The 16,207-nt window shown below is 39.0% G+C and overlaps 1 protein-coding gene across 2 annotated transcripts in view; it reads right to left on the bottom strand.

The window, feature by feature from the left end:
* Nucleotides 1-2,212: 2,212 nt before the first annotated feature.
* PALS2 (protein associated with LIN7 2, MAGUK p55 family member) overlaps nt 2,213-16,207 on the bottom strand; it is a 59,761-nt gene continuing 45,766 nt past the window's right edge. For both annotated transcript variants that reach the window (XM_065831306.2, XM_065831307.2), the window contains exons 7-12: nt 14,809-14,908; nt 14,180-14,248; nt 13,003-13,164; nt 12,272-12,474; nt 11,830-11,958; nt 2,213-9,370 (exon numbers count right to left, since the gene is read on the bottom strand). In XM_065831306.2, the coding sequence (XP_065687378.1) occupies nt 9,194-9,370; nt 11,830-11,958; nt 12,272-12,474; nt 13,003-13,164; nt 14,180-14,248; nt 14,809-14,908 (840 nt within the window). In that variant the 3' untranslated portion in view covers nt 2,213-9,193. The remainder of the gene's footprint in view (nt 9,371-11,829; nt 11,959-12,271; nt 12,475-13,002; nt 13,165-14,179; nt 14,249-14,808; nt 14,909-16,207) is intronic.

Consider the following 16,207-nt stretch of genomic DNA (forward strand, 5'->3'; position numbering starts at 1 on the left):
TGGAATAACTTATGAACTCATGCTTGTAATTACCTTTGCTCTGTTTTGGTGGGGGATTCCAGTAATTCCCATTGCCTCAAAAGATGATGCAGGCAGCAGATGGATGTTTGGGCATCCACGTTGTGCTGCTGTCCATGCACTCAGGTCTGCCTTAGAGTTTTGGTGTAAGCCTTATGTGCACTATATTGCATAACTGCCTTCAAGGTGTGCATCCTGTGCCGTAAATGTAGGAAAGGGGATTTGTTTGAAGAGAGGAAAAACAAAATAACAAACCCTAGGTGTTCTATAGAAATGTCATTTAAAAAATAAGAGGTTTTGTTCGTTTCCTGCTATTTTGCTTTCAGGGGTAAATTAGTCTTTTGCTTCAGCTAAATCCAGGGAACAGGTTGAGGCTGCTGACAAAGCCCAGGTGAAGGCAGGTGGAGGCGCTGGCAGTGTTTACTGTACTGGGGAGCCCTCCCAGCTTGACCAGCAGTACCTATACATACAGTACATACAGCTGAGGAGGATGAAGGCTCTGTGCCCTGTCACGTGGTCCTGCTGCCTGTAACCCTTGGATGGATGGAAACTCAGGGAAGTGTTACATGAGGCACCACCACTGCCGGATGGGTTTCTCTGCCACCTCTTGTGTAGGATCAGTGCACGGTGCCTGAGGTGGAAGCAGGGGAGGGGGTAGACACCCCAAAAGCAGGGGTCATGGGGCAGCAGCTTAGGGGGGACAGATGCAGGAGTTGGGGCAGCCTCATGCTCGCACAACATGAGACACTTGCACTAACAGTGTGCCAGGGCTGCCTGCTGGCCATGGGGAGTGCTTGGGTCTCTTGGCCCCACACCTCATCTGCTGCCAGATGCTTGGGATGGATCAGTTCGTCTGCAGCAACCATTGGTTGCACTTCGGTCTTGGCTTTTTATGTGCTCTTTGGAGAAGGGTTTCCCGGCTTTCCTCTATTTGGCAGCACTTGTGTGACCACAGAAGCTCCTCTAGACCAGCAGGCAGCCTGAGATGGCCTTTTTAGAATGAAGTGTGCAGTACAGCTGGGGGGAAAAAGAAACACCAAGGCAGTTCATGTGTTCATAATTTTCCCTCCAGTTACTTCTGTGCTCTTGAAAGCAGGATCCTTGTGCACATTAATATTAAAAATAGCTCAGCCTGGGGATATGAAGGTCCAAGGGAACAGCAGAAGCAGTAAGTCTGTCTCCAAGTAACTCTTGCCCTGCACTTCCCTAAGCTGTATGAGGAGAAACCTCTGCTGGGACCCAGCCTAAGCGGCACTGATCCAGATTAATTCGGAATCCACTTTAAAAGAGTTGGATGCGCACCCACTAGGTATTAGATAAAACAGCAGTTTCCTGTGGCAGGCTGGTCTTGCACAGAAAGTGCTTTTTCAAGGTTAGATGAGGTCTTCCCTAGAAAACAGAGGTGGTTAAAGGGCTGTAGGCTTGAGAGGGTTGGAGCTTGTCTCATAAAAGGTTTGATTTCACACCCTGACTTAATTCCCCAAAACGTTGTTTCCCTTTGCTTTATTTTTGCATTCCCCAGGAAGAGTGGGGGAGAAACCACAGCTTTGCAATTCAGAATTGGCTCAGGACCAGGGAACACGAGGTCAGCAGCCTCTTCCTGAAGAGCCTGTGCTGTCTGCAGGCCAGCAGGCTCAGCTGTGCTGCTGGTCAGCAGTGCTCCCCTCCTGCAGGCTGCAGCCTGAGGCCCCAGGGCTTTCATACATGGGCTGATCACTGTGTGGGCCCAGGAGAACAACTGCCATAACACTGCAATGTCTAGAAGATGAGCCCAAAGTCAGCAATGCCATTTCTGTGATGGTTGAAGAGATCCCAAGAGCTCTATATATTAAATGAGGATTTGGCACATTAAAGAACATAAAGGTAAACAAGACCAACTGAAATGTTGCTTTTTGGAACATTGAGCACTAAATGAGGCAACAGCAGCAGTGCCCGTGTCCCCGCTGCGCTTACAGCAGCGCGCAGAGTGCAAAGCAAAACCCGTGCACAGAAGCTGGTCAGCGTAATATGTGGTACCAGCACAGGAACCCAGGGGACTGCCAGGACATGCTTTGTGAGTTCCGCTGGAGCCAATTTTCAGCAGTAAAGGGGTTAGGAAAAGATAAAAGGCAGATGTGCTCAGATTGCTTCATGATAGCTTCCTTATTCAGCTACAACTTGGAGTGTGACAAAAAAAAAATCAGAAATAAGCTAATTACATTTTTTCAATATTAAATCTTTATTATATACAAAAATATTTTGTTGGGAATTAACAGGATTTCACAATTTGTACATTAACATGTTTATGTTTGGCTGTGTTTATTGTGAAAATATTAGCTGTGAAAAAGACAATGGGGGTTTTAGAAAACAAGTCACCATTTAAAAATGTCCTACGTATTAGCTGACCTTATCAGTATGAAGTCATAATGCTAACACGTCCAAAGGCCTAGGCCTGCGCTACAGTATTGTATTCAAACAACAGTTAGGTACTAAATCATCTTGAGGTTTACATTAGAAAGTTTAGCTAGTAGTTAAGATTTTTTTTTTTAATAGGATGTTTTCAGCTAAAGAAACAGTATTTTCTTTACAGGAGAACAGTTTTAAAAGTTTTACAAATGTCAAATCCAGTTTAATTTACTATGCTGTGGAAGAAAAAACAAAACCAAAAGAACCATGAGAGATTCTAATAGGCAAAACCAGTTGTGAGAACAAGCAAGCTAAGGAAATACATGGTGACAGACTTCTAATGCACATTTAAATCCAAACACTTAACCAAGATGTTATAGTTCTTGGCCCAGTGTGGGGCGGGAGAGTGGCAAACTTAACTTTATTTTAAAAGCTAAGGAAGCAGCCGCCCTTGTTACAGCACGGGACACAGCTCTTACACACCAGCAATGTATGATGAGGGACTGCGGGAAGGAATGCTCAACATGCATTTCAAAGGGGGAAAAATATAATACATTTCAGTTATTTCCATATATAATTGTGTACAAGATCTAAACCAACAAAAAAATCAGTGAAAAAAATATTTCCTGGCAGCCAACGATTCTGCTGCCACCTCCAGCACTGTACAAAGCAGTGTCACTCATTTTGCTCTATGGTGTGGATCAATAAGAGGTCCAATACAGGAGAATGAAAAGGATAAATGGGAGAAAGTGTTTCCAGGACGACTGTAACTGTGTCAGCCCTGCAGGCTGGTCAGTAAGTTCCACCTCCAACCAGTGCCTTGGCAGCAATGGGAACTCCATTCCTAACTAGCACGAGAAAGGGTTAAGAACACAGAACAAAATTCACATTTCCTCTAAGTTTAACTTATTCTATAAGATATAAATATCACTGAGAACCTGCTGAAAACAAAAGTCCTGTCTGGAAACCGCTTAACAGCCTTCACCAAGCTAGAGTTTGTTCTAAGCCTGTACAGGTAAATTCCAGCTGCAGTACCAGCAAAGGAACTGGGAATGCCACAGTTTAATGTGACAGTTTGTGTACCAGTCTCCCACTAGGAAGAATTCAGGTAAATTAGCAGATAGAGTCTGAATTACTTCACAGAATCACAGAATGTTAGGGATTGGAAGGGACCGTGAAAGATATTCTAGTCCAATGCCCCTGCTGGTACTTAGCCCCAGATTTTATTTTTTTATAGATGTGTGTGTGTGTGCAAGCACCTGAGCACACTTTTAATCTGTTTGTAATCCAAAGCTGCCTCTCAAAACTGGTTATTTTACACGTTTTCTTTGTTTTCAGTCCCGAGGAAAAAAAAAAAAAGTTATACCATTCTTAAATACTGATTGTTTATATTGACCACTCTTTCCTCTACAAGACATAAGCAGAGATTTAAAAACACATGAAAACAAAGAAGGGTAGGACAAAAAAAAGAAACCCAGAAAAAAACACCCAAAAAACAAACCAACAACTGGGCCAGGACTTCACCACCTTTAGCACTGGCAGTTCCCAAGTTCCCATCAAAAGCCAATGAAAGTACCTTTACCCACAGCAACCCCCTCAACGGCCCTGACGGGGTTTGGTGTGGGGAGGGACAGCTGGAGGGGTATTTAAGGCAAGAGGTGTAGCAGACTACACGTTTGTATCCAATAAGAACTACCTAGACATCAATAAATTGATCTCAACACATTTGCAAAAGTATCATGAAGTTTGGCAAAAACAATTTGGTACTTCACCAAAGATGCTAAAAAATATGTAATTGTAATGAGGCAGATGGCCTATTATTTCAGTATGTTCGTAAACCTGAAACAACATTGTAAGAATAGATTGAAATCAAGCAAGGTAAGTGAGGCAGTTGCTGGGTTTTGGATACTAAATAATATTCAGAGGAAATTGCATTAGATGGGAGGGAAGAGAAATGTGACTTTGTCATAAAGCCTCTAAAGTACGTTCCTGTTTTATCCCCCTCCTGCCCCTGAGAATCACATGACATTCAGTTTTCCAATTTTTAACTCTTCAAAACCGGGGTGAGGCAGGAGACCCTCGGTAAGCAAACAGTCCATACACAGCTGCGTGACAGATGCCACAGCCTCCACCTGTGGTTGGTTTTAAAGCTGTACCTACAGGCACAATGAGTGATGGGGATCTACTGTAGCAGACACTGCAGATGTGATGAGAAACAGCAACTGCCTCAGCATTCCAGCTGAACGAAGAAGCAGGATCAATGAAGCCTGGATGGGAAACCAAGGAATGGGTGAAGAAGGTCTAAATTTATGTTCACAATAATAGTTTCTGTAACGAGAGGTAATAACCCACATCTCCAGATTTCTGCTTGGTTGTTCTCCACTGGTCCGTCCTTAGGAAAAGCTTGGCTCCAAAGGGTGCCTATAGTCAGGAATTTTGTGTGTTTCAAAGAGAAAAGTTTCCTATTTCTTACCTGAATCACTCTCTTCAAAACAAACAAAAACCAGATGAGTGCCTGAACACTGAGCTGCAGGCAGTTTGTACAGCAAGTCATTCAGGTATGATTTTAGAAGATGAAGTGAGTTAGAATTGTAGAGAAGACTGGGGAAAAAAGTGCCATGTTCTGAGCCTATCCAGGATGTGGCAGCTATAAACACAAATTCAAAAGTGATGAGCTGATCTGCCATCCTGCTCCACGAAGCTTTGTGCAGCTAAATACACAGAGCTGCACTCAATCTGAGAACGCAGCACAAGTTCAGGGTACTGCACTGGTTATAAATTCAATTTCCCTTGCCTACACTGGTCTCTCTGCTCCAATTTTACATTTCCAGAATATTTTGAAAGACCTTTATCAATGTACACAGGATAACACCTCCCATTGTAACTATCCCACTAAACTTTGATTGCATCTTGCCACATGATGTAGGACCTAAAGCAGACCTGCTAGTGTAACATTTAGAAACAGCAAGGTAATCATTGGGTACATATGCACCAAAGTATTTACATTAAAGTTGAGAATGGTGCACACTTAAGGGAATTTTTGGTGCATTTGAGGAAATACCTTATGGGTCTTGGAATACTGACTGTACTTTTATGTATAACTTTTCATTCACAGGGCAACTACAGTGTTTCTTCTGTAAGTCTCTATATGTACAGAATTTTACAGCACCTCATGCACTGTCCAAAACAGCTAGAAATTACAGATAAATATAGAATTTTTAGATTGAAATATCTGTATATTTAGAAAAATATACATTAGTAAACACAATAAACCAGGTAGAGAAGTGTACCAGTTCTAAAATCTCACATGCAGGTACATTTCGGGATTAAGTCATGGTAGCTTAGTAATGTGATAGCAGACGTGAGCATTTTTTTGTTTTACCATCCACATACATACATATACACAGACAACTATTTGATAATTTACTTTTCTAAACTACTTAAATATTTATCTTGTGATACATACCACATATCTTAAACATTTAGCAGCATCTTCACCTCGCTCAGACACACCTATTGTTATCATTAACAGTCAACATAATAAGTTTTCCTGTTAGTATCTGCAAAATCAATGTTTAGTAGAGAATGAAATACATGAAATCCTAGTTATTTTACCCTCCCCCACCCCCAAAAAAATACTTCAAACAGCAGTTATATGAAATATTCTCGCTCAAAAATAGCCTTCCGTCGTGTCTTTGTCCCCTAACTGCACGATGTACAGGTCGGTCTCCAACATCTGATCTACCCTACCCTGACAGGTAGAGACTATGACCACTGTGTACATGACTGAAATGGCACCAGCACTCTAAGAACCTCCAAGAATGTTCTTTGTTGAAAAAAGTAACTCACTCCCATTCCAGTCATCCTACCAGGTAGTGACAAAGCAGAACGAAAATCAGCTTTTGCTAAAAACCAAAACCGAACCAAACCCTCCACCTCAAAACCGAACCACTCCCTCTCCCCACTTCAACATTACATACCTCCCAATCTCAACTCTCAGTTTTCAAGATTTAATTAATAGATGCAAGAAGTGTGGTGTTTGGTTTGGTTTGATTTTGTGGTTTATTTTCTTGCAACCTGCATATGGACATCCAATTAAAACCTGCAGACACTTGGATACGATCTTTGCATGCAACCTAAGCAAGCCATCCTCTCTTATTGGTTCAGAATTGTACTTCTCACTGGCATCTACATTACCACCACCACCAATCAGCCATGAGGCTCCACCGTGCTCACTGCTCCATTTAAAACCACTACATAAACCTGTAGTGAAAGCTAAAGCTTTAGGCTTTAGCAAGTAGTGGCTATTTGGAGATTGCTGACTAGGGAGGCTCTTTTGACAGTATTAGTATTCTCTCTGGGATGGAAACAGAAGGAGCAGAGAGGTTTTCCTGACTAAACCTTGGTGCCCATGTTCTGCGTTTCACTTGGTTAAATAAATTTATGGGGAAAAAAAAAAAAAAGATGAAAGTGATACTTGCAATATAAAGTACTATGGTGTGGAAACTGAAGGATCTTCTCATTCCATTCATTAGGGAAGAGTGAGCTGAGCCCACTTTTGGCATCACAAATAGAGTATTTTCTAACTCATAACGAAAAGGCATCGTATCTGTCTAGATAGCACATCTTATTTACAACATATGTAGGTGTCCTGTTACACAGTACAAAAACACAGTTTAATCACGTTCAGCATATAGTGCCAACAGCAAACCAATAAACAGCCAAGCAGTGGCTCTGCTATCACTGCTGCTAAATACAACCCTCCATCCATTTCTTAAAGCAGCCTCTGAGCAACAGGATCACAGAACATGTCTCCTGGGAAAGGAAAAGAGAAGCCTCATGCTGGTGCCACAGTTAAAAACTCTGCCAAACTTCAAACAAAATCAGAGAAAATAAATACATCCTGAAAAGTATAACAATTAAATGAAGTAGTGGTACACATTTCCCTTAAAGAACTTCATGTTCCCTCTAAAAGACTGAAGTCTCAGTATTAAGAGCCACAAGGGCTAGCTGTGCTATACACAGTTCTGACATTTTCCACATACACTGCAATCTCAAGTCCCCCACCCCTTTTCCCACACAACAACCAACTTCACAGGCTTTGTAAAAATCATCTGTAGTATACTGATGTTTTGTTTTTTTGTGACTTACACTCTTCCTATACTGCATCAGCTCTATTTTTCTTTTCCTTGTGCACACAGAAGTCTTTAAGAGCTTCAGGAAGCAATACTGTTTTACAGTGTTTAAGCCTCTTTTCCTTTAGACAGTTCTGGGGAAGTTGCCTTTCGACAGCATCCCGTGCCACACTTTTGTGTTGAAAAAGAATGCAGAAGCCAGGTGCTTGTCACCAGATGGAAGAATTTAAACAAACAGATGACTTCAGTTTAGACACCTAACCTGGTCAGTAATGGCGAATGTTACTATATACAACAGCTGACATTGCAATGTAAAATATGGTCACGACAAGAGCTTGTCTTAGTGACAAGCTGTATTTTCATTTTGTTCTCCTTAAGCAGAAATTTACATCAGCATAAGTTTGGATCAATTAATTTGAAGCTAATAGGAATTTCATCAATGAGCCTACAGAGGGGAGAACTGTTACTGAACAAAAGGAAATACATTGTAAAACAAAAAGGTATAAATAACATTGCTTTTTAGCAGTAAGCTTCCAATTCACTGCTATGTAATGGAAAGCACAATTAAAAACAATGTAACAAAAGCACAGAAATTCCATTACATCACACTGATAAAAATACAGAAATACAGCAGTTAATCACACACAAATATTCAAGAATATAGAACCCAGCTAGATCTCACAGGAAATTAAGCCACAGATCACTACACAAATATCGAACAATGGACCTAAGAACCTAAGAAAAGAAAATGCCCTTTTTTTTCTTTTATAAGCAATGTGTTTTCACAAGTGTGAATAAATACTCCTAAACATTAAGCGTCACTCAACAAGGCTCCACATTATCAGGTTCTCTCTCAGGCTACTTCACCGTTATTCAAATTGCACTGAATTACCTTGGTACAAGCTTTCTAACATCAGTACTTCAACCATAAGGAGCTAACAGGTTGGCTCCAAGACCAGCCTAATAAGCAGCTTGCAAGGTATTGCTTTATGTTATTTTAAGAGACACTTCTAAGGGAACCTACACAACAGTTGTCTAAATCAAAGAGACATCAAGAATTCGTGAAACATGGAGAATGCACCAACATTAAGCCGAAAGAAGCTAAAGCAATAGAGCTGTGTGTTTGGCTGCTGCTTTTAATACTTAAAATTCTGCTCCCATGAAATTATTATTTTGTTAAGGAAGAAAAAAAAATTAAAAAAAAATTAGTGTTCTTCCTAATAAGAGCTATAGACTTTTTACCAGTTAAACACTGACATTAACAAGTTTTACAAAACTGTTTCAAGTATCCTTTTTTTAATCACAGTGAAAATGTAAGACTAAGATGTAAATGTTGAAGTGAATGACTGCAAGTTTCTTAGATGAAAAAGGCAAAGGTACTAAATCAAAACATATAAAAATGCTTAAACGCATTTCCTTCATGTGATATGAATAGAAAGGTTATCTGTAAAAAGTTAGAAAAATTAAAATAAATTACATATTTAAGTACACTTTCCCTTCAACATTTTTTATAAAAATTCAGAATAGTGTACTTTTGAATATACAGAGTAAAAATGCACAGGTGCCGTAAGTTATCGTCAGTATCTACATAACGTCACATTAGTGTATTTGCTGCTGTTGATTTTATTTGTTACTTCAGCTCCTCTTGTGAACTCTCAGTACACCCAGCTAATTGGGACCCACTGTGGTTCCAGCCTCAGCCTCTCGATCGCAGTCTGTAGCTTCTCGAAGGCCTTGTCGAGGTTGTCATTTACAATGGTCAGATCAAAATAGTGGTTGTACGCTCTCTGGATCCGAGCACTTTCATCCACTGTTTTTTTCAAATCAGTGTCCTGAGAGAGAGATTTTAAAGATTACTAAGAACACAAGACTTCGCAAATCCTTCAAAATAGCATCTATTTAAAAAATAATTAAAGTTTTGATTTATAGTAAAGTCACACAGAACTTAAGCTAAAATGCATGAAAGGGCTGAATTAGCTGTGCCAATGTTAAATATGGGAACCAAATGTTTGCAAATCTTGCAGTTTTTAAGAAAGTCAATAGAAGCACATGAACTTGGGCCAGTATGCACAACAAGCAGTTAATAATTTTGTATGTGCAACTGATGATCCAATCAGAATCAAATTAAATGCTTTAGGAATGACAGTTACATAAATACATTTGTGCCTTTTTTTATTTCCACAGAAAGCACCAACAAATACAAGAATTTAAAGTAGCATGTAATTAAAGACAATGAAAGATAGATTTCAAGTAGGATAGAGCTCTAGAATACCTTATTGCTTTTTGAGGCTCCATTCAGCCTTGCTCACCTGACATCAGTTCCTCATTTGTGAACTACTGCTGCATTATTTTAGGTCTGACATGAGCAACAAAATATGCAGAAAATTTCTATTCTTGCATTATGAAGCCTTCATGAAGTGCTGCCACGGAGCATTTTTGTATGTCATTAGTCCTACCTTCTTAGAAAATCCCTCTCCACTTTTGCACAAAAGCAATTTTTTGGTAAGCAGTTATGTGATTTGTCCCCTTGACAATATCTATTTAAATATTTTCAAGTCCTGATACAGTTGTACATACAAAAGCCAAAATGAAAAAGTAAGTTTGTGAACAGCCTTTCCTTCACAGTAAACAAAGCAGACAAGCAAATGTAGCACCAGAAGAATCAGAATTTTTGCAATGACTTAGGATACTAGAAATAATATAGAGGGACACATGAGCAAGCAGAACATAATCCTTTAAATGACATTTGGTTTTTATTTGTTCAGGAAGTTCAAGAACATGAAATAGGAAATCATACTCTATATGTATGTCCACAGATAGGATTTAGAGTCTGTAAAGACATATAGATGTATTTTTTTAATGCAACTATCCTCTTTATTATTCATAGGGACAGGTAAAACAAAGGCAAGGATATCCCGTAGGGCAGGGGCGTCAAACTCATTTTCACTGGGGGCCACATCAGCTTCGCAGTTGCTTTCAAAGCCTGAATGTAATTTTAGGACAGTATAAATGTAACTCCTCCTACATTTACACATTCAACCCTTTGAAGGCAACAGCGAGGCTGATGTGGCCCCAGTGAAAATGAGTTTGACACCCCTGCCTTAGGGAATCAAGTATTAGGAAGTGTGGGACATTATTTTTACACTTGTCTGAACAGTTTTAAACTTGTCTTCTCATATACACATCACAAAATCCAGAGTTCATTTGGGGCACGGATGAGAAAAGGCAGAGCACCCACAAAGACTCTAGAATCTATAATAACCAGGATCCATGATTAGGACTGCATGGTCTCTCATGCAGTTAAGAGAATGAGATCTCACAGCTTTGCAGAAAAAAAAAAAAAAAGCATAAAAATCCCATATTAATTTAGTGGAAATTAACCTACCCCCCATTTTACTGCCCCATCAGCATTATACAAGACATTGCTGCTATCTAAGAAGGAATATTATGGTGAGTTCTCAGCAAGCCACAGCTTTTCCCAGGCAGGGAAGCTGTATTGCTGAACACTGAGGATGGTGATCTTAACTGCTAAGTTTGGCTTTTTTTTTATTTCGTCCTGCAGCTGGGAAAGAGAATATTTATAATTTGCTGCTCTGGAGGAAGCATGTCTCAGTTCCCTCTGCTACACACTGTGTCCTGGAAAAGGGTAGAATATCTAATGAATAAAATGTGCCACTGTGCTTTACATGACAAATCCAAGGAACTTAAGGGGAAAAGGAGCTATTCAACACTTCTTCTGGCAGCTCCCAGCCATCCACAGTGCACCATGTGCTGCTGCAGCAGTGGAAACACGGCCTAGTTGCATTCTGTTGTTGGTGGGATTTGGGTTTTGTTGATTTGTTTTGTTTGTTTTTCCTTTTTACGCAGGCTGCAATATCTTTCCTAAGGATTACAGATTCCATTTTGAAAGCACACCTACATTATAAGACAAACTTGAACAAAAGTCTTTGAGAGGAGTGATGGGGAAAGGAAAGACATTTACATAAACAAACAATTCCCACTATCAAATATCTACCATTTGCTGCAAATAATCAAAAAAGTGACACTTAACAAAGAACATATTACAAGTAATTTTTGTAATCAACACTTCTCTATAAGAGGTCTATTTTTGAGAAAGAAGCAGTCTTATACATACTATTTGATTAACTTTTACTAAGTAATCAGCAAAAGTCTAGCCTAACTTTTCTTAGAGATATTACTTTCAAAATAAATTCAATCTAAAATTAAAGGTTAAAAAATAATCCAATAACATCCTGTTCAAAGCAAACTAAATATGAAATAATCTGCTTACAGTGAGAAGTTTGGTTGTAATTCCAGCATCTACCACAGCCTTGTGCATGGCACGCAAAGTCTCCAACTCTGGAGCAGCAATAAACACTACATAGGGCATGAATTCTGAAGTCCTCAATATTTTCAGGGCCTAGAAACAAGGAAAAAGAAAAAAAACCCTAAGTTTGAGAATGACTCACTGCATTTCCCCATTACTTACAGGGCACTACAAAACCAGTCTGTTACAGTGGGCAGAAACACGTAAGAGAAGATTCTAATTTCTATTTTAGAAACTCCTACACTGCCTTTCGAAATGCTCAACATAATTTCTTCTTTGGCTAAAAAGATTATTTACTACTCTGCAAAACTCCTGAGGTTTTTATTTCCATCTTTCTAACTCAGTCCAACCAACTGCCACAAATGCAAGAATCCAACTGATCTTGTAATCTTTAAACCAGATATACCTGTGGATTCACGTCCAAGATGCAGGTCCTTCCTGTCTGAACAACTTCCAGGATGGAATCAATTTTGGTGCCATAAAGATTTCCTTCATATTCTCCATGCTCTAAGTATCTGCCAGCTTTAATATCCATCTCCATTTCAGCTCGTGACACAAATCTGTATGCTTGCCCATCCTTTTCATCATCCCTTGGTTTTCGTGAAGTAACTAAAGAAAATATTTCAAATATAAATTGAATGTTTTCTTTCTATATTTCAAATACAAATGTGAGACTGGAATGCCTGTTATGTTACTGAGACTATAATACACATTAATATACAATTATAATTGTTCCATATACAGATTAATTATTCTAGAGTAAGTTTCAAAACTGAACACATCCCCTTCTGTTCCCTTTATTTCTATTCATCCTATATGTTGCTTACCCACCCATTTGCTTATTTCCTTTGTATTACTCCTTCATACCAGATACAATACTCATTCATATCATCTTTTCAATTATTCACTTAGTAAAATAATTATTTAAGTGACTTGGAAATCAAATGGAAATCGAACTCTCAAATGCCAAACGTACTTCTGAAAATCATGGAGTACACATCAAAATCTGTCCCACCTATACAACTTTTATACTCTGACAAAGTTACTCCTATCCTGAATCACTGGGATAAACATTAGGTATCTTCCAGATAAGCAGACTTGAAGTATGATACTATGATAAGAATACTGACAACTTACATGGCACTGTAGTTCCAAATCTAGTAGGATTCAGTACTATAAACCTGTTTTTCAAACTTCTTCGCCCCACTCCTTGGGCCCCAATTAAGACCAGTGTTTTCCTCTGAAAAGGAGGCATTTTGGCTACTTCCTCATAGATCTGGATTTCATGACGATCAAATTCTACATTGAGAAATGTACAAAAATAGTTAAAACACAGTCAGTAGTGTAAGAAAAAAATAGACAACCCTACTATAGATTAGCAGACCACATGTGAATATAAATACTATGTAAAGGGCTGATACAATCTTTCTTTGAATTGGTAAGGGAATAAAACAGTTGCCCCTGCATGTACAGCACAAGGTCATAGTATTACCTGTACTTCCAAGTAGAAAATTCAAAATTGATCAGAATGGGAAAACTGTGATTAACAAATCAGTGAGTTTTCACAGAATCACAGAATGGTTGAGGTTGGAAGGGACCTCTGCAAGTCATCTGGTCCAACATTCCTGTTTAAGCAGGGCCACCTGGATATGGTTGTCCAAGACCATGTGTCGATGGCTGTTAAATATCTTCAAGGATGGAGACTCTTCAACCTCTCTGGGCAATCTGTGCCAGTACTCAAGTGACTCTCACAGTGGAAAAATTGTTTCTTGATGTTCAGACAGAACCTCCTGTGGTGTTGTTGCCTCTGGTCCTGTCACTAGGCTCCTCTGAAAAGAGCCTGCCTCCATCCTCTTCGCACCTTCCCTTCAAATTTTTGGACACATGGATGAGATCCCTCCTGAGCCTTCTCTTCTGCAGGCTGAACAGTCCTCATAGGAAGGACGCTCCAGTCCCTACATCATCTCTCTATGTCTGTATCTCCCTTGCACTGGGGAGGAGCCCAGTACACCCAAGGTGTGGCTTCACCAGCGCAGAGTAGAGGGAAAGGATCACGTCCCTCAACCTGCTGACAACAAAGCTTTCACTTTTTCCTCTTTTAACACAAAATCCTTCTCTGACTTCCACATACCGAAGGATGTACTCAGCACCACCGTATCTTCACTGGTCACTATTGCTTTTGAACCACAAAAATGATCTGATCTATCAAATTTATAATCAAATATTTTACTGCAAATCTTTCAGCTTTGGATACACTAGACTCTGCAAGTTTGGAAGCCCAGAGAACTTTCATTCACGTAATATTAAGAGATACCTGCATTTCTTGTAGTGAGATACATCATCTTTTTCTTTTTTTTGCTGCTTATTGTTCCACAGAAAGGACCTAGAAATAAAAATTGAGACAAACTCATCACTTTTGTTAAATGTGTTTTTCTGAAGCTTATTTACATGAACATATGCAAGTTTAGATTAATTACATTTATGAGGATTATTTCAGTTTTATGTATTCTATGGCAGGAGATCACATCTATTTTCATCCACATGAAATAGTACAAGAAGAACTGAACATAACATAGAGAAAAATTATTTTTTCTAGAAAGCTTTGTAAAAAGCAGCAGAAAAATCCATGAAACACAATTAATTTATAAACAGTGCATACTATAAAACATAATTAAAAAAAAAAAAAGAGAGACAGCTAATTCTCATGCTTTTCCCACCTCATTTAGCTTTTCATCAGCAGGTGGACAAACTGATTCATGTATCTATGAAAACTAAGGATATACTTTAGCTTTTGTCCTTCAGACAAAGCCAAAATATAATAACTAGCATTTCACAATATTCTGTGTATTCTCATACAGCAGTCTTCTAGTATTTATGAAGGCAGCAAAAGCAAAACAAATGGAGTCAGAGCAAAATCTATTCCTGAAATTCATTAAATCTCACCTGAGTTGTCCCAGTCCCTCCTAACAAAGGCCTTTCTCTTCTCTTCCAGGAACTGGCTAGGAATAAGCCCTGCACTTCCCCCTTCTTTGACATGACTAGCCTAGAAAGAAGGAAAAGAAAGAAAAAATTCGCAGGTAACTTGTGAGAAGCATTTTTCTCACTGACATGGTGTTGACTGATTTCCACACTGCCAGAGTTTCTCAGTGGTGAGCATTGATATATTTACTACTGAGACTTGGAAATTCAAACTCACGTGTGGATATTAAAATTCTTTCTTACAGTAACAGTGTCTCGCCATTGAGTATTTAATCTTAAATAAAACAGATAGAAGTTTCATTACTGGTTCTCTTTAAGTTAGTACGGTCTTATAGCCATGAACTTTTGACATCAAAATCCTAAATGGAATTCTATGGCTTCAGACACTTAACTCTCAGTGACAAAGCCCAAGACTTTCTGGTACACAGTACTCTTATTTTGTATTCTTGAGCTGCTCCAAACAGGTTCCAGTGCAGCTTATTAACTGTCATTTCACAAACAGTGAATGCCATTTACACATGCCTAATCATGCCTTCAAGCTTTTTGCACTAAATAACTACAGATTTAAAAATCTTAGTAAGTTAAGTATTCTTGGTAATGAAAGTTCAGCTAAGATTCTCTACAAAATAATTTCATGGCAAGCTCAATTCTCAGCAAGCTTAACACAGATAAACACAGTTACGAACTGCTACACCTTTCTTCCCATAACTGGTTGGCCTGTCTCTTGCTCACACGAACCGCTTCAGCTTATATGCTTTTACTTACGCCCGAGTCCAGCTTCTCTAGAAAGCACCAGGCAAAACTAACTTTGTTTTCCCCATGACATGATCTGCCCAGCAATGCTTGCAACACTCTCTGCCAGTTTTATGCATTTCATTTTTGCCACTGATTGAGTGTTTTAAGATTTACTTCTCCTGGACTCCAACAAGTTACAAGCTGGAGAATTTGAAAAGCAATGCAGAAGACAGCATGTAAGCTAAATGTCAAACTGTTCTGGAGTTTTGGATTGTCTAACTTCTGAAACTAATTAACTTGACAGTAACAAATTTTCTGCCTTCCCTCATTCTTTTTATTCTCTTTCTTTCTGTTATTACTGTCACTGACAAGCAACAGAATTCAGCAACAGTTGTTGATGTATATTCAAATATTTTTGTTGCTTTTAAAAAAATCATATATATATATATATATATATATATTGCTCTCAAGTAACATTTGGCTTACTGTTGCTTGTTATCTAGCAAAGAGTGAGTCTTTTTGAGGTAGAAAGGGAAATCAATAATGCTCAACTCTGCCTAGATTTCCACTGCCACTTGCAATTTTGAGTATCTCATTTGAGAAAAGTGTCTTAAAGGTTCACTCATCT

This window comes from Patagioenas fasciata, chromosome 2 (genome assembly GCF_037038585.1).
Source record: "Patagioenas fasciata isolate bPatFas1 chromosome 2, bPatFas1.hap1, whole genome shotgun sequence".
Taxonomy (NCBI): domain Eukaryota; kingdom Metazoa; phylum Chordata; class Aves; order Columbiformes; family Columbidae; genus Patagioenas; species Patagioenas fasciata.